The 19,347-nt window shown below is 42.1% G+C and overlaps 1 protein-coding gene across 8 annotated transcripts in view; it reads right to left on the bottom strand.

The window, feature by feature from the left end:
• The window catches only part of CAMKK1 (calcium/calmodulin dependent protein kinase kinase 1), a 323,389-nt gene that overhangs the window by 174,615 nt on the left and 129,427 nt on the right, over positions 1 to 19,347 (bottom strand). For all 8 annotated transcript variants that reach the window (XR_016312890.1, XM_089678491.1, XM_089678497.1 and 5 more), the window contains one exon: positions 11,353 to 11,400. Coding sequence is in view for 7 of the 8 variants with exons in the window: in XM_089678491.1 (XP_089534617.1) it covers positions 11,353 to 11,400 (48 nt within the window). In the remaining variant the exon portion in view is untranslated. The remainder of the gene's footprint in view (positions 1 to 11,352; positions 11,401 to 19,347) is intronic.

Below are 19,347 nucleotides of genomic sequence, written 5' to 3'. Positions count from 1 at the left end.
TTGGTTGCAGCCAGATATATTACATTTTAGAAATTTGCATAATACTCAATATATCTCACCAACATTAAAGCATGCTTTAATACTCAGAAACCTGAACAGAAAAATTAAGTTACTTGCATGTCTAAGTAAAGGAACCCCCCCTTTTTTTTTTTACTATGTTACGATTCCAGGTTGAAGACACTGAGCAAATCAAAAGAAAAAAACAAATTGGCTTCAAAGCCACCAGTTGCTTGTTGCCATCTGCATCTCTCTGGTCGCTTATAGTACAAGTGTAACTTCACCTTTTCAGAAAAAATGAACACGTGAACTAACACCCTACACCCTCCCCATTACACCCCCCCCCCCCTGTGTTCTAACCTGCACACACCTCAGTGGTTCTTCCTTCTCTTTCCTATGGATGCCAGAATGGATCAGCACTACACTGATTGGTCAGCACGATCACATGCTATTGCTGATCAATCAAAATTTCTCTGATCCATCCTGGTGTCTCCAGAAGAGGAAGAACAGTGTGGTTTTCAAACTCCAGTACTGCTGCATGGGGCTGAATGGACAGTGAAACATATCACCCATGGAGGCAAGTGCAGCGGGGACTAGGGTCATGTGTTCCAGAAGACTACAGGGTGGAAGTGGTACCTCTCAAAATCGGGTACCCACTCCCCAAAGGTGCCAATCCTTAACAGGGAATGGAGGACGAGGCCCTAAAGTAGAACTTCCCCTTTTGGGGTGAGCTCCGCTTTAAAGTGGTTAAAGGTTTTACCTTAAATACTTCTCTGCATTAAGGTAAAAAAAAAAACCCTTCTGTATGTAGCCCCCCCACCTTTCTCCCCTTAAGCCCACCAGCCAAGAGGCCACATATATGTGCCACGTTGGCGAAAACTGGTTAAAACACAATGAGAGAGATGTACTAAAACTGGAGCACTCAGAATCTGGTGCAGCTGTACATGGTAGCCAATCAGCTTCTAAATTTTAGCTTGTTCACTTAAGCCTTGACAGTAAAACCTGGAAGCTGATTGGTTTCTGTGCAGAGTTGCACCAGATTTAGCACTCTCCAGTTTCAGTAAATAACCTCCAACATATAAAAAAAAAAAAAAAAAAATCACAAGATATACTGTACATTCAAACGCACGTAACAAAATTATATTAGAGCAAAATATCCCCAAAAAAATTCTATAGTGAATTCGGTGTAAACATCAGTGATAAATCGCCCATAAAGTACAATATAGTGACTTCATTGCAAATATTAGTGATAAATTGTCCCCATAGTAAAAATATATAGTCTATGTTTCTTATTCACTAGATTCATACTTTAACATTATGCAATATCTGGCTGCTAGATGTTTATTTGTGATAACATGCTAATTATTTATTCAAGTGGTAGTGCAATTCTCCCAGTTATTAAGGGTAATATTGGTTATTGGAGATTCACAGAACAACTATACAGTATATTTATAAAGCTACATTGTTTAGGCTCCGTTCACACCTATGCAGTGTGCGTTTTGTCTGTTTTGTAGTGCGTTTCGCAGTTTGTTTTGTGTTTTTCTACATGCGTTTTTGACACTTTTTACCACATTTTGCGTTTTGTTCAGCTTTTTTTTCTGTTTCAGTGGATTTTTTTTGTTGTTTGGCAGAATAAAAATGCAAAACGTGGCAAAAACACACTAACATGCATTTCAGCAAAGCGTCAGATGCAGTGGTGTAAAGCAGGCTGTCACTGGACTCTAGAGCAGTGGAGACTCTGGCAATCTGATGAATGTGTCTGGGTTTGGCGGTTGCCAGGAGAACGATAATTTCCTGACTGCATTGCGCCAAGTGTAAAATTTGGTGGAGGGAGGGGGATTATGGTGTAGGGTTGTTTTTCAGGGGTCCAGGTTGGCCCCTTAGTTCCAGTGAAGGGAACTCTTAGGGCGTCAGCATACCAAGACATTTTGGACAATTTCATGCTCACAACTTTGTGGGAACAGTGTGGGGATGGCCCCTGCCACGGAGTGCCTGCTCCTCTGCAAACCCCCCCCCCCCCCCGGTGCCTGTGTCTTCCCCGTGTCCCCTCACCCTCTTCTCATCCAGTCGTAGCCTTTGAAGTTAGGCTGCACAGGATCAGAAGTGTCACCTCTCTCCCCTGCCTCTTGTCATCTCCTCACATCCTGACGCAGCTTTTGAAGACAGGTTGCACAGGATGGGAAAAAAGTGACCCCTGCGGCGGGACTCACACCTCTCCCGGCCATATAGCCAGGACCCCCACCGGGGTTTCTGCCGCTTCCCGCGTCCTGCACCCGCCGGAGATAAAGGCTGCGTTCTCAAGAGCGCAACCCGTGTCAAGGGGGCATACCTTGTTGCCCGGGCAACGCGGCGCTGGGCCGGGCGTTGCCAGGGCAATAAGGAGTGTCCTGCTTGGCCTAAAGAAGGCTGGCACAGGACTCTCCGTGTTGTTGTCCCATCCACTGCTAAGCTGCTGGGAGGTCTGCGCTGAGGCGAGACCCCGCAGCCACTATGCATAATATTCCAGGAATACCGGGACTATTACCCGCTGCCACTCTGCATAATACTCCAGAATACCGGGACTATTACCCACTGAGCGCTCTGCATAATACTTGGGGAGACTAAGGATTATTACTCGCTGAACACTCTGCTAATACTCGGGGCTCAGGAGGAGCGCCCGCTGCTACCCTGCCTAATTTTGTGGGGCCGGGATTGCCCGTGTTGCTGTGTGCTGGAGAATCAGGACTATTACCCGCTGTGTGGACCCTCTGCTGTGTGCTGAGAAGTGTCGCCCCCTGTTGTCAGCCGCTGTGAGCCAGAAGAAACCCCTGCTGGAACTGTGAGTGTCTGTGCCCCTGTTTTCCCCCCTGTACGGACTGTCCGTGAACTTTCCCCCTTACCTTTCCCTGCCTGGATTGCAATTTACCAGAGACTCCAAGTTTGTCCTTCCTGGGGCCGGATTACAATTATTTTGGGCCCCATCCCTGCTCTTCCCCTGCCCCGGGTACTTGGATGCTACCTTCAGACCCAAATTGAGTGACTGTCATAATTAAATATAGCTTTGTGTGTTTATCATCCGCTCTGTGTGTTCTGTCTTGCCTATGCTCCGTCACAGCCCTTTCCTGTTCCAACATGACTGCGCACCAGTGCACAAAGCAAGGTCCATGAAGACATGGATGAGCGAGTTTGGGGTGGAGGAACTTGACTGGCCTGAACAGAGTCCTGACCTCAACCCGACAGAACACCTTTGGGATGAATTAGAGCGGAGACTGGGAACCAGGCCTTCTCGTCCAACATCAGTGCCTGACCTCACAAATCCACTTCTGGAAGAATGGTCAAACATTCCAATAGACACACTCCTACACCTTGTGGACAGCCTTCCCAGAGCTGAGGCTGTTATTGCTGCAAAGGGTGGGCCAAATCAATATTGAACCCTACGGACTAAGACTGGGATGCCATTAAAGTTCATGTGCGTAAAGGCAGGCAGCCCAATACTTTTGGTCATATAGTGTATGTGAATTTGCATTTCCGGGTAGGGGGCACGCCCGTGTGCGACGTCCTACCAAGCCGTCATTGGCTCCTGATGTCAATCACCAGGTCTTGGCCAGCAATTTAAACTAAGGGAAACCCTGGAGTCTCTATTTACCCCATACATTAACCCCCAAGAAAAATGAGCGAGTTGGAGAGAGGATGGTACAGACAGGGTGGGGAAGGCAGAAAGAATTCTCTGCACCTTCAGCAGAAATTGCTAGGAGCTACAGCCGTTCACCATGGTACTGCAAACCACCTCTGGCTACATCTGAGGTGATGCAGGCCTATTAGGGGAACACTATCACAAACCAACAGTTTAGCAGTTCATATGTGCCCCTCCTAGGGCATAAACACCAGGGGCTGCTCATTAGGAAATTGGGCCATTTCAGCTAAGCTTGCAAGGAGCAAGGAACTACATGCAGTCTCTGTCTGCAACTGGAGGTAATACCAAGATCTTTATTATGGGGGGGTAATACCATGACCTTTATTATAAGGCCCATCACCATGCCAGCATCTTGTTTGAAGAGCACAAAGGATCTTTAGATGTCCCAGGAGCAAAATTCTACGTCCTAACAGTTACAGTATACACTAATGATTGAGTGTCCATACCCGTGGAAGGAGCTTTTGTCACCAGTAGGGACTGCCCCAATAAACAAAAGAGAAAATATAATTTTTTATTCTCTAATAAATCTTTTTTCTCTGCATTCAATGGAGGGCCCAGCACCTACCCCTCTGGGTTGCTGATGCCACATGTGTAAATACGTTTAGTTCTGTTGTTTGCACTGCTATACAATGTAAATGAGCAGGCACATATGTGGAAGCAGTTTTGGTCATCAGCAGGGGCTGTCCCTTGGACTGTCTTTTGTTTTTAAGGGCATCTAGTGCCCACTTGTGAAGGTGCTGATATACCCAGTCAATGATCATCCAAAGCAGAGCTGTGCCCCCAAATGATTGAAAGAGAAACACATCTACATTTTTATTAGAAAATACAAAGAACTGATTATTCTTTTCTTTTCAGAATAATTATTTTTGCATCTTTTACTTTCTATACAAAGACTGATCAATTCAAATTTCAAACCTTACTGGTACAGTAAATACTGAATGTAGGTTGCTAGGCACCATATTAATAATACACAGCATTTTCATTGCTGTACAAAAGAGACATCAAGAATCTAAGTCATGTGTTAAAAATAAGTTCTCTACTGCATTCCCTAATTTCAGAGCAGCTCATTTTCAAGGCATTCTAGCTGAATAGAGGTCTTCATTTTAATAGGCCAAAACTAGCTGAGCACATTGATCAGATAGTACTACAGACAAAGTAATTGTAAATGCTCATTTTTAAAAAAAATTAAATTAAAATAGCATGCATGTCACACTTACCTGCTCTGTGCAATCCACCTCTTCTTGGGTCCCCCACCGATGTCCCTTCTGCTGAGTGCTCCCCAAAGAAAGCCATTTACTATGGAGGTACTCATGCAGGCTTGCTTCCAAACCCTGCTATGTAGACAGTTTTATTTTACTGGCTCCCCGCTTGAAAGTGAAAGTGATGAAGCGGCTGTACAGTCGCCAATTACTTTCACAGTCCTGGCGGCATAGTGTCCACCCCCAGCAGGCACCCCCTCACCCTTGGTTCCCAGGCTCTCCTGCACTTATTGGGAGCCAGGGACCACCGACTTCAGGATAGAGAGTAGGAGGAGACCAAGGCACATCGATGCCTTCATCATCTCTCTACCAGCCAGGGAATAAAGTATTTGAAACCAGAAGTGATGAAGTTATCCAGATCTTCCATTCGCTGGCCAGAACAGCCTGGGGAAAATTTAATGAGCAGATCTGTGCTCGGTTAGATGCTATGAAGCGGAGGGGAGTCATTGGTGTCTTTTTATAGTAGTAAAGAAAAAAAAAATCAAATAAAAAACTAAAAAAAAAATATGTTTTAAGAAAATCTTTAAGAAAAACAAAATATTAACCATAACCCCTGCTGCCCGTCACACAGCCGCAAATACACGCCATGGGTATGTAAACCACAGTCACAGCACACGTCAGGAATTGCCATGAATATCAGAACAGGAGCAATAATTCTAGCACCAGAGCTCACAGTTAACTCTAAACTGATAGGCTGTAAAGGCGTTTAAAGTGACATCTATGGAGGTTTTTGGGTACTGTAGTATTTTGCAATATGACGAGCACACAGAATTTTAAGACTTAACATGTTTGATATCCATTTACTCGATGCAACCTCATCTTTTATATTTTAATTTCAAAAATTGGTATTATATTGCCTGTGTTTGCACTAAAATTCATGTAATTATACTTGTCCCTAAAAATTTGTTGCAACTATCATCTTTTTATTCTACAGGGTTTCTGCTTTCAGAAAATATATAATGCTCTGGGGGGGTTAAGTAAATGTATGACCAAATATTAAGATTTTTACAAGTGTGTATAACAGCTGTGATTTTATTCATTCACACAGGTGGTGCAGTCAGTGCTTCAGCAACAAAGACTGTCGGCATGTGCTATACCCTTGTATTTAGATGAATATAAAGAGGGCATACCTAATATGTCCAAGGTCCTTAAGTGGCTAATTAAACAATACATAAGGAGAAACCTTCTAAAGAAAGCTGTAAAGCTGGGTACATATGGCCCTCTCTGTCTGATAGAAGTCGAACGGTAAATCAGCGAAGCATGGGATACAAAACACCGACACTCCTGAAGTGTTGGTTTCTGTATGGACTTCAATGGGAGGCGATTTCTTTTGATCCTTTCATTGCAAGAGCAATTTTTTTCATGTTTTGCATGTTTAACCACTTGCCTACCAGGCACTTATACCCCCTTCCTTACCAGGCCAATTTTCAGCTTTCAGCGCTGCCGCACTTTGATTGACAATTGCGCGGTCATGCAACATTGTACCCATATGAAATTTCGATCATTTTTTTCTCACAAATAGAGCTTTCTTTTGGTGGTATTTAATCGCCACTGGGCGCTTTACTTTTTGCGCTATAAATAAAAAAGTGCAAAAAATTTGAAAAAAAAAAAAAGTTTATTTGTTTCTTTTATACAATTTTTCAAACAGGTATTTTTTCTCCATCACTGATGTGCGTTGATGAGGCAGCACTGATGGGCACTGATAGGTGGCACTGATAGGCAGCACTAAAGGGCACTGATAGGCAGTACTAATGAGGTGGCACGGATAGGAGGCACTGATAGACAGCACTAATTAGGGGTCACGGATAGGCGGCACTGATATGCAGCACTGATAGGCGGCACTGATAGGTGACACTGATTATGGGTACTGATAGACGGCACTGACTGGCATCACTGCTGGGCACTGACTGGCGGCACTGACTGGCACAACCCCTGGGCACTGACTGGTGGCACTGACTGGCAGCACTGCTGGGCTGCACTGGTGGGTGGCACTGGTGGGCAGCACTGGTGGGTGGGCACAGGTGGGTGGCACTGGTGGGCACAGGTGGGTGGCACTGGTGGGCACAGGTGGGTGGCACTGCTGGGCACAGGTGGGTGGCACTTCTGGGCACAGGTAGGTGGCACTGCAGAGTGGCACAGGTGGGTGCACTGCTGGGCACAGGTGGGGGCACTGCTGGGCACAGGTGGGGGCACTGCTGGGCATGGGTGGGCGGAGCTAGTGGGCGCACTGCTGGGCGGAACTTGCGGGTGTCACTGCTGGGCACCGATCATCAGGGCACTGATCATCAGTGCCCTGATGATCGGTGCCGATCCCCGCTCTGACAACTGCCGGTTCTCGGCAGTACTTTCCTCACGATCTGACAGCGTGAGGAAAGTGCAGCCGAGAACCGGCACTTGCATTTCCCTGTGATCAGCATGTCATTGGACACCGCTGATCACGTGGTAAAAGGCCGGTATGATCGGCCTTTTACCACATCTCGTGATCAGCTGTGTCCGTAGGACACAGCGATCACGGAGATCGCCGGGTGCGCGCCCCCTGGGGCGCGCAGGAGAGCGCGTTCTGGGGGGACGTCATATGACGTCCACCCAGAACTGGCCGGCCGCAGTGCAGCCGTCATTCGGCTATCTGCGGTCGGCAGGTAGTTAAAGAATCATTTTAGGCCTGATGATTAGGTAAAACCCCCAAACATTATACTAATCCTGAAAGCAGAGACCCTGGAGAACAAAGAAAGTAGTTCTAAACACAAATTTTTATTAAAAAAAAAATACACTTAGGCTCCATTCACACCAATGCGTTTTTTAGTGCTTTTTGCAGAAATGCACTACAGTCCATTTAACATGGTTTCCTATGGGACATGTTCATATCTATGGTTTTTTGAGCTGCTGCGTTTTTGGACAGTGTCAGGGACTTTTTTAAAAGCAAAAAGCAGTGTTTTGGCTACAATGGAGTTCAATGTGGAATCTGCTGAAATGCATTGTAGTGTGTTTTTGCCGCCTTTTGCATTTTTATTCTGCCCAGTAACAAAACAAATTCCACTTAAAAAAAAAAAAAAAAAAAAAAAAAGGATCTTATGCGCCAGTTCATGTTGGTCTATCACATAAAATCCCAATAAAATACATTTACATTTTTGTTTGTAAAATGACAAATGTGGAAAACTTCAAAGGGCATGAATACTTTTTCAATGAACTATAGGTAGGTGCTGCATGCATCTACATTGAGCAATTTTATGTTGCTTAATGCCTCTAAGGCCCTGTTCACATCTGTGAATTTTAGGTGCAGCGCACTAAAAAAAAAAAACCCTGAATTTTAAATGCACTTTCACCAAAATACACCATATAGAATTCAGTGATAATGCATGTAAAATGTACCTAAGGAAATGCACAGTTGTGAACCAGATCTAATGCTCATATAAGTATTAATATTTAACTAACCGGTACATTCTAATCAGATGCATCATATGCAATGGGTCCTGAAAGCACCATATATTGATCAAGCATACGTTCCTGAATGTCTCGAATGCTCTCATGAGCATCTGTAGTTAACTATAGGTACATTCCAACCAAATAGTGGTTTGGGTGCAATATGTCCTTATAGCGCCATATAATGAGCAAACAAACTCCAGAAGCTCACGTGAGCATCATTGTTTGGGTGCAATGAGACTAATATTCATTCGGTAACTGCCATCAAAATCCTAATTTTCTGAAAGACTGAATTAAATAAGTACAAGTCGACAAATATCTTGGTCCACTGTAATCCTCGGACAGAGAGACTGCATAGAACAGCATCATGTGGTAAGAGACTTAAAACCAGTTGATTACTGCAATGCTGTCTTAACTATATTCAGGATATTCCATAAAACCGGCCATGATGAAATATTGCTATGTAAAGCAACATGTAAAAATAAAGCCAACAAATGCATATAGCAAATTGGATATTTCATTCATGAAGCATAATATTTTAATATAGAATTTTCAAGCCTAAATACCTGCAAAACAAAGCATTCTTTGGATAGGCGTAACCAGACAAAATGTACAGCACCCTAGACAAACTACAAATCTAAACACCCAATACAGCAAAACACAAGAAATGTAATTTAGTTCATAGAATGCAAAAATAGGACTTTTTCACTCTGCACAGCTCCTAATGTATCGTTTACCACTATGATGCATAAAACTCTATTTGGTCTAGGTGTGGTTTTAAAGTATAAGTTCAACTTTCGTAACATGTTACATCCATAGCGCTTCGACTCCACCTTATAGCAGAAATACTGCTACAGGGCGGCACGGGTGCACAAAATCACGTATATACTGTATACACATGAATTTGCAGTTCCGGGTAGGGGGGGCGTGCACACCCAACCCTCGCCGCCATTTGCAGCCTCGGCTGTCAGCCACCGGGTCCTGGCCGGTGATTCCCCACCGGCACTCGGCGATCTCTGAGTATTACCGACGGGAGAGAGACCTATATGTAAACAATACAGATCTCTCCCGTCAGCTCCTGCACACTGCTTTGTGTGGCTCTACATAGCACAGAACACAGTTAATCCTTTGATCGCCCCACATGTCAACCCCTTCCTGCCCAGTGCCATTAGTACAGTGTCAGTGCTATTTATTAGCACTGATCACTGTATTGGTGTCACTGGGGATGTCAGTGACACCAAGTCAGTTCCCCCCCAGTGTCAGAATGCCCGCCGCAGTCCTGCTATAAGTCACTGATTGCCGCCATTACTAGTAAAAAAAATGTTATTCTTAAATTCCACTGTATATACACTGCCATTTCTAACCGCTATAACGTTCACATAAACCAATTAATGTACACGTATCAGGATATTTTTTAAGCAAAGAAATGTAGAAGAATACATTTTTGCCTAAATTTATGACAAAATTTGTTTTTTATTTTTTTACTGGACATGCTTAATAGCAAAAAGTCAAAAACATATTTTTTTTTTTTTTTTTTAAAAATGGTTTGCCTTTTTTTGTTTATATTACAAAAAATAAAGAATGTACAGATGATCAAATACCACTGAAAGAAAGCTCTGTTTGTGGGAAAAAAGGACAAATTCAATTTAGGTGCAGTGTTGCATGACCGCACAATTGTCAAAGTAACGCAGCGCTGTATCGCAAAAAATGGCCTGGTCAGGAAGGGGGGTAAATCCTCTGGAGGGCAAGTGGTTAAGGATAACACATTGTAACATGTTACAAACGGACCAGCCCCCACTCTCCCCGATCCCCATTGTGACAGCTAGCAGGGGATCTTCTCTCTGCTTGCTGTCACAATTTTAAAAAAGACGTGGCAGTGTTCTGTGAATGAGCAAACTACAAGTCCCAGCAGCCTTTGCGGCTGTTGGCTTGTAGTTCTCAATGAACTACCATGGCGCTGTGAGTGTTGTGGTTGTTTATTGAGTCTTCCTGCCAGTATCGGCTTCCCTGTATGAGGAAGCCGATACACTGACAGATCTGCAGGAGACCTGCATGGCATCAGCTGATCTGCTGTTCCCTGGTGCAATGTTTTACAGGTTCCCAAAACAAAAAATAATAAATGCACATTTCTTTACCTGCACATAATGTGCATTTATTATTTTTTGTTGAAAGTTGAACTTCTCCTTTAGGTATAACTAAAGACAAAACTTTTTTTTTAGAACACCTGTTAGGTTTTATTGCAGTCTGTGCACCAGTTAGGGAAATTCAATTTCTCTATTTGTCATGCTTATTGTTATCATCGAAAGTGAAAGAAAATCCAAAATCTTGGGTTGTCCCTAGAACAGCAACAGAGGGGAAAACTTCCAATGAGACACTAGTTCTGGTGACTGGTGCAAACCTAGGATTCCCTCACTTTGGGGAGATTTCCTTTCACTTCCTGTTTTGGTTATGGGACAGGAGGTGAAAGGAAATTTCCACTAATGAAACATGGATGCAAAAAGGGAAAAGAAAAAAAAAACTGCCTGGGGTTATAACCCTCCCTTAGCCCCGGTTCACATATATGCGGCCATGTGGGCCGCGTTTTGCGCTGGCACGAGAGCCAATTCATTTCAATGGACTCTCCTGCCCTGTGACACGCAGGGAAGAAGTCCCTGTACTTCTTCAGAAAACGCAGACCTTGGTTCCCAGTACGGTTGCATTTTCCAGTGCAGGCGGCGTGCTATTAGAACTAATTGCGCCCACCCGCGGGTCCGCATTTCTCTGTGCGGGTGGTGCGGATTTTCGTGCAGATCCACAGCGGCACCAACCTCACAGATATGAGCCTAGCCTTACACAATCCAAAATTAAACATTGTAGTGAAGTACTCCTTCCTGCGTTACTGTGAAATGTCCCACCCACAAGACTGCTTTTGCATCTACATGTAACGTGTTGTTTTCAATTTCTCTGGACAAACAAACAAGGCAAATATACTGCATACGTTTAGAACATTTATGGAATACTCACTTTGCCAATTTCGCTTTGCAATTTGTACTGGTTCAACTGTACACAATCCTAAAAAATAAATAAATAATAAGTCATCAGTCCAGAAAATAAAGATGGTAACAAAATCAGTATCAGCAAACCAGTATTAGCAAACAACTATAGCTTTTCAAATATATTATGAAAAGGTTAATCAAGTTTTTACCATTTTCTTCGTGATGAGGGTATGGATAATAGGCAATCCAGGTCCAGATGACCTTGTTGCTGTGTTTTTGCCCCCTCCCACTCACTTTTATCATGCAAATTGACAGCCCAATATATATAAGCCACAACATTCTCCATGAGACAAGTCTACTCAATCATGGCATGCTAATGAGATAAATAGCTCGGCAGAAAGAAAAGAAGCAAAGCAGGTCCTGGAGATTAGAAAGATGGAGACACCATAAAAATCCATTTCTCAGAATGAACCATAGTTATTTCTAAACTGCCCTACAGTAATTATGGATACAGTGTGATTTTTGTGAATCATCATCTTTATATGATGATTATATTTGTTATATTCTAAATCCAGTATGGAGAGGGTTTATAATAGGCAGCAATTTGCCAGTATTTACTTAAGTTAGTTTTTCGCACAGCTATATAATGTACTTGTGTGATCTGGAAGTATGATGAACCTTTTTTTCCAGGAGATAAAAACGTCCGTACCTTATGTTTGATCATCAGGACGTGTAATAAGTACTGGCAGCTTAGCCTGCATATCATCACGATGGACATCAACCTTTACTGCTTAGGACACTTGTCTGACGTCATGATATAATAAACTATTCACATGTGGTATCTGTGAAGAGGTCATTACAGTCCAGCGGTGTCTATCTCTCTACACATTAATTACTCATGACAACACACAACCTAGATCATTGTTAATATCTACAATGGTAATTTATGGATCACTTATTGACAGCTACAATAGCCACTCAAGAATGCTCCATGACAGTGTCTAGTAGATGATCTACTAGATGGCCTTCTATGCATGTCTTATTTCAGGTACTTGTATAGCGCCATCAATTTACGCAGCTCTTTACATATATATTGTACATTCACATCAGTCCCTCACCCTCAAGGGGTGTACATTCTAAGGTCCCTAACTCACATTCATACATACACATACTAGGGACAATTTAGACAGGAACCAATTAACCTACCAGCATGTCTTTTGGAGTGTGGGAGGAAACCAGAGTACCCGGAGGAAACCCACGCAGACACAGGGAGAACATACAAATTCCAGGCAGGTGGTGCCGTGGTTGGGATTTGAACCAGCGACCCTAGTACTGCCAGGCGGAAGTGCTAACCACTTAGCCACTGTGCTGCTCCATGTCTTCTGCTTTCCGAAATAAACACACAAGGGCTCATGCACACTGGCCATTTGAATCTTTCCTCCAAACACCTTTTTAATCCTGGCAGGAAAATCTGTGTTTTGCACACTTGGTGTTAATGCATTCTGTTGGTCAAAATAGAATTTATTCTGGCCATTAGAATGCATTAAGACACAAACTCGCCTAAATGTGCCTAACTAGTTTATGAGTGTTTCACAATCTTTCCGTTCAAAAGTTCTTCATGTGAATGAGCTGGTGATATGTTTTTTTTAGCCTGTAAAACGCTCCTCTTCTAACATGCCTGTAAATGCCTATAGGTGCATGGACACATAAGCCAACAGGGAGGTGTGTCTATAGGCAGAAAAAAATGCGCCAAGAAACTTTAGATGCGGCATTTTTTAAGCCCAGTGCATGAGCCCTTAAGGATGTAGACATGTTTGAACTACAGATGGCTAAAGCTAAGCTTCAGGCTGATGTTTCAAAAATACTGTACTAGTGAATGCAGTTACATATCGATTAAAAAAAACATAAAAAAAATAGTAAAAGCATCCGATTTTGACTTGATTTTGGCCTCATGTAAACCTCCGTAAAGAAGTACTCTTATTAGGGGAGTGAGGGAGAGAGGTCACATTGATTGGCAAGGAACATGTTAATATGAGGAGAGTGCAGAGGGATGACTTCATGAGCCTGTTGTTGCTCCTTCACTGCCTAGTCATGGACTAGAGGCAGGTAGATGACCTAGCTGTACTGTTTTACTGCAGCAGAGAAAGGTCAGGCCATGCTGTCTGGCTGGGTTTTGTAAATCTCAGTAGGGATATGGGCAGCACAGTGGCTAAACAGTTAGCACTTCCACCTGGCAGTACTTGGGTCATTGGTTCAAATCTCGACCACGGCACCACCTGCCTGGAGTTTGCATGTTCTCCCCATGTCTGCCTGGGTTTTCTCCAAGTACTCTTGTTTCCTCCCACACTCCAAACACATGCTGGTAGGTTAATTGACTCCTGTCTAAATTGTCCCTAATATAGGTGTATGTATGAATGTGAGCTAGGGACCTTAGATTGTATGCTCCTTGAGGCTTAGGGACTGATGTGAATGTACAATATACTGGCCACTTTATTAGGTACACCTGTTCAATTGCTTGGCAACACAAATTGCTAATCAGTCAATCACATGGCAGCAACTCAATGCATTTAGACACATAGAAGTGGTGAAGATGACTTACTGAAGTTCAAACCGAGCATCAAAATGGGGAAGAAAGGGAATTTAATTGTCTTTGAACGCGGCATTGTTGTTGGTGCCAGATGGGCTGGTCTGAGTATTTCAATAACTTCTGATCTTTTCATGCACAACCATCTCTAGGGCTTACAGAGAATTGTCCGAAAAAGTGAAAATATCCAGTGTGTGGCAGTTTGTGGATGAAAATGCCTTGTTGATATCAGAAGAGAATGGGCAGACTGGTTGCTGTGGCATTCAGATGGTAGGGTCAGAATTTGGCATAAACATGAAAGCACGGATCCATCCTGCCTTGTATCAACAATTCAGGCTGATGGTAGTGTAATGGTGTGTGGGATATTTTCTTGGCACTAGCAAGGTGTACTTAATAAAGTGACCAGTGAGTGTATAACTGAAAAGGTTGACTTTAACCACATGCCGCCCAGCCACTGTAGAAATACGGCGGCAGGGCGGCACGGTTCGGCAAAACCACGTTTTAAAATGTGTGTTTTTAAAACAGGTAGGAGGCACTCCGCCGCCCTACCTGTCCCGCCAATCACAGCCGCGGATGTCAGTCGCCGGGTCATAGCTGATCGTTACCGGCTATGTCCTGGCGATCGGCGGCAATCGCTGACAGAGAGCACAGCTGCAGTAGCTGTGCTTTCTGTCAGTTCCCGGACAGCTTCAGGACACGCTGATCGGGACAGAAGAGTTTCTCTCTCCTGATTAGCGGTGTTCCCTGCAGTACACACCCCCGCCCACTAGTAAAACACTCCCCTCACACAGTTAACCCTTTCCCTGAATAATAAACTTAACCCCTTCCTCCCCAGTGCCATTAGTACAGTGTCCGTGTTTTTTTTTTTTGCACTGATCACTGTATTGGTGTCACTGGGGATGTCAGTGACCCCAAGTCCTTACCCCCCAATGTCAGAATGTCCGCCGCAGTCCTGCCATAAGTCGCTGATCGCCGCCATAAGTCGCTGATCGTCGCCATTATTAGTATAAAAAAAAAAAAAACTAAAAATCCCAGTATCTTTCCCGCCATTTGTAAACGCTATAACTTTCACGTAAACCAATTAATTTACACGTATTGGTTTTTTTTTTTTATTTTTTTTTACTAAAGACATGTCGCAGAATGCAGTTTGGCAGAAATTTATGACTAAATTTGATTTTTAAATTTTTTTTTACTGGATATGTTTTATAGCAAAAAGTCCAAAATATTTTTTCCTCAAAATTGTCAGCCTTTTTTTTTTTTATAGCGCAAAAAATAAAAACCGCACAGGCAATCAAATACCACCGAAAGAAAGCTCAATTTGTGGGAAAAAAAAAAGATGTAAATTTCATTTATGTACCATTTTGCATGACCGCGCAATTGTCCGTTAAACTAGCGCAGCGCTGTATAGCAAAAAAATAGCGTAAATTGCAGTATCTATACCATAGTTTGTAGACGCTATAACTTTCACACAAAGCAATCAATATACACTTATTGGGATTTTTTTTTACCAAAAACGTAGCAGAATACATTTTGGCCTAAATTTATAACTAACTTTGAGTTTACTATATATTTTTCATAGCTGAAAGTAAAATATATCGTTTTTCTTCAAAATTTTTGGCCTTTTTTTGTTTATAGCGTGAAAAAAAAAAAAAAGCGCACAGGTGATAAAATACCACCGAAAGAAAGCTCTATTTGTGTGAAAAAAGGACGTAAATTTCGTTTGGGTGCAGCATTGCATGACCGCGCAATTATCAGTTGAATTAGTGCAGCGCCGAGTAGCAAAAAGAGGCCTGGTCATTAAGGGGGGTAAATCCTCTGGAGGTCAAGTGGTTAAGGGTGACATATAAAAATTGGTTGTAAAGACACGAAAGTTTTTTTGGTCACCTTGCTACATCCTGTTCATTAAGTTATACAATTTTTTATGAGCAGCCCACCCCCCCTAAATACATACTTGAGCCAGATCTTGATCTAGTGCTGTGCCCAAGAGCAGTGGTGCTGCTCTCTCCTCATTGGAGTTAGTGATAGGAGTGGGAGCCATTGGCCCCTGCTGCTAACAATCAAATCCAGTGACGAGGGAGCAGGGGACAGAACCAAGCCAAGCCACACTGTTTGTATCAATAGATGCACACATTCCAGTTAGGTCCGCATGAGTACTTACATAGCAAATGGCTTGCTTTGGGGGTGCTTAGAAGGCAGGAGGAGCCAGGCGCACCGGTGGGGGACCAGAGAAGAGAAGGATCAAAGCTGCTCTGTACAAAACCATTGCACAGAGCAGTAAGTATAACATGTTTCTAATTTTTTAAAAATAAAAAAAAACCTTACAATCACTTTAAAACATTTAAAACTAAAAGCAAAACCTTAAAGTAGTATTAAGCGCAAAAGTATAACATACTGCAGTTTACCAGTTCTCAATGTTGTGCATTAGTTTTCTCTTTTTTTTCCTTTATTTAGACCTGGTAAATTTTTCCCCCTTTCTTTAACATTGTAAGCTGTCCAGCAAATGTGGTAGTTAAGGCGTTGAGGCAAACCATTTACAACTGACAGGGGAGTTAGCTATGATTAGAATGTATTCATGTATTTAAACCTATATCCCAAAAAGAAAACTGCTGTAACTGCTCAAAAAGTGTTAGCTGGAGTTCATCTCTTAGATTGTAAGCTCCAAGGATCAGGGCCCTCCTATCCCTCTTGTATTGAACTGTATTGTTACTTTATTGTCTGCCGTTATATTGTAAAGCAGTGAGCAAACTGTTGGCGCTATATAAATCCTGTATAATAATAATAATAATAAAAAAGTGTTATTCAAGTCCATCTAAATCTGCTAGTCTAACAGTACCGTCTCCACAGGTTGACAATTGCTACTCCACACAGTGGAACCACCATAAGACAGGAAGTGTGTTACTGGCCAAATCACCAGGTGAAAATAAACACAAAAAAAGAAAAATGCAGCCACCACATATAGGAATTGGTAAGCTGCAATATATTAAAATTTTCTCCTTTGGTGTTCAATACCGCTGTAAATACCATTTGTTCAGAACCAATTGGTGTTCCTGTTCAGGTGGTCTATCAGTCAAGTCTGCGCTCTCTAAAAAAAAATCTCAGAACACCGGATAACCAATACATTTGAAATGTATTAGAATATATGGTAATATAGAATATATTATATATAATATATTTCTCCACCACTGATGATCTGTAACATTTAGCATACTCTCTAAATCATTAATTTTAGTGCTAGTAGTCATAAAAGTACTATTTTCATAAGAAAGAAGTTAGAACAAACAGCAAACACACAATAAAGATAAAACAGGAGAATCATGAAGTTTCTTTCGATAAGAGCATCCTTTACACTCCCTGCCAGCCACCTGGGATGTCAGATGTTTGCTGATGAAACGAGTACAACGGCACTTTCGGTTTATGTCACCTCCGGTTATTGGAATGCATTTGGCAAATCGGCATTCCTGTGTATGTCTATATACCTATGTGATCTTAACTACTTGTAAGTGCATTTCATTTTTTTTTTCCATTTAAAAGAGGTTATTACACTATGGGAGGCGCCTTTATCTCTCCCCTGACATGAGCTGGATAAATTATTGAGTCCTTTTAAAGACAGAGGAATGCTGTTTAAACCACTCAGTTCTTGCATTTATCCATCAGTAAAAAAGTGGATTGGAGGTCCACAGGAGTAGAACAGCTATTCGTGGAGATGACTAGTTAATACTGGGCAAGTGTATGTTGATTTCTTTTTAAAGGAGTCAATACCCTCTGGGGAGTATGTTGTGTTTCTGTGTGGTGGAGAGGAGAAGCACAGCATATGGTGGCACAGTTGTATCACCCTTTGAGTGGATTATATTTGCACTGCTCACTATTTGGACCTTACTAAGGTCTATATGGACAATCTATTTGTGTATTTATGATCGCACATTTTTCTATTTATTCACATTATTTATCCAGAAAGTGTATGAAAGCGCAGTCAAACCCTTGAGGTGTTTTCCTTATTAAACTTTTGGAAGTGCCTATCTTTATATGATTGCAAGCAGAGCACTTATTTAATGTAACTCCTCAATTACAGAGGCCCAACAATGGAAAACATTATGTGGGGTTTTATGTAAATAAAGAGGAATCTCATCCGGCCAGGCCTTGGACACCTCACAGAAAGTCAGGAAAATAAAGGCAATAGGTGAATGATTCTAACTTCAAACTAGTTGAATTTGCTTGGACACATTATAGAAGCCAAAACACCATTACTCATGAACCTAATTACAGAATGAGACGGTCTAGATTAGCAGAATTTAAATTACATGGAGGGTCTCATAACATTTAACTTTGTAAGGCTTGAACCAGCACTTTTCTATTGTTTTACTTTTTTAGCTGGTTTTTGTTCCCCAACAGAAAATGTAGTGTAAACCAGGTAAGGGTTCCTAAAGTCTAAACCTGGGGTCTCCAACCTAGAGCACACGGGCCACATCTGACCCGCTACAAGATTTTGTCTGACCCACAGCTAGGGTCCTCAGACTGAGGATTCAGATCAGTTGCTCTCAGTCCTATTTGGGGAACTTAACACAAGAAGGGAAAAGGTTTGAAAACCTGCTATGCGACACAAGGTTTGCATCTTTCCTAATGCCAATTTCTCCTTCTGCTTGCTTCTACCTACTCAACAGTGGGAGTTATTTACTAAAGCTCAAAAATCTGGCACAACTCTGCATAGAAATCGATCAGCTTCCAGGTTTTATTGCCAGAGCTTAATTGAATAAGCTAAAGTTAGAAGCTGATTGGCTACTATACACAAATCAATAACCAGTGTTGTGCTAATAGATATAAATGTGCATAAAAACCAAGAAAGAATGTGAAAATATAATAAACACAAATAAATTAACATCAAACTATAAATTGAAGTGAATAATAATCTCATTCAAGTGAAAAAAAGTGGTAAAAATATTGAGCGAAGAAAAACGTCCCAAAAAGAGGAGATGTATGGAGAACTATTTTACAATTGTGAAATTATATAAAAGTCCCCTTTAAGGTAAACGCTCTGAAATCATCTCTTAGTCTTCCATAATCACCAGTGTCACCCAACACTACTGTGGACACAAGATGGATGCTTACTAGATATATTGACCCCCTTATTCAGAGAAGTCAGCATGCTCTTTAGTTAATAAATCAGGGAGTGAATTGTGTGCGTCAAGCCGGACCGCAATAACTCAAGCCTCTCCTCAGATGACCACGACCATATAATACACGGCGTGTATATACACCCATATAGATATAAAAAATATGCCTCTCAGTGTAGAAAATTAAAAGCACCATTTATTGCACAAGAATCACACTTAACAAGTACAGTGAAGGAAATAAGTATTTGATCCGCTGCTGATTTTGAATGTTTGCTCACTCACAAAGAAATGATCATTCTAAAAATCGAATGGTAGGTGTATTGTAACACTG

Source organism: Staurois parvus, unplaced genomic scaffold (assembly GCF_062004578.1).
Source record: "Staurois parvus isolate SC_StPar_1 unplaced genomic scaffold, SC_StPar_1.0 ptg000206l, whole genome shotgun sequence".
NCBI lineage: Eukaryota > Metazoa > Chordata > Amphibia > Anura > Ranidae > Staurois > Staurois parvus.
This window is presented reverse-complemented; position numbering and strand designations above follow the sequence as displayed.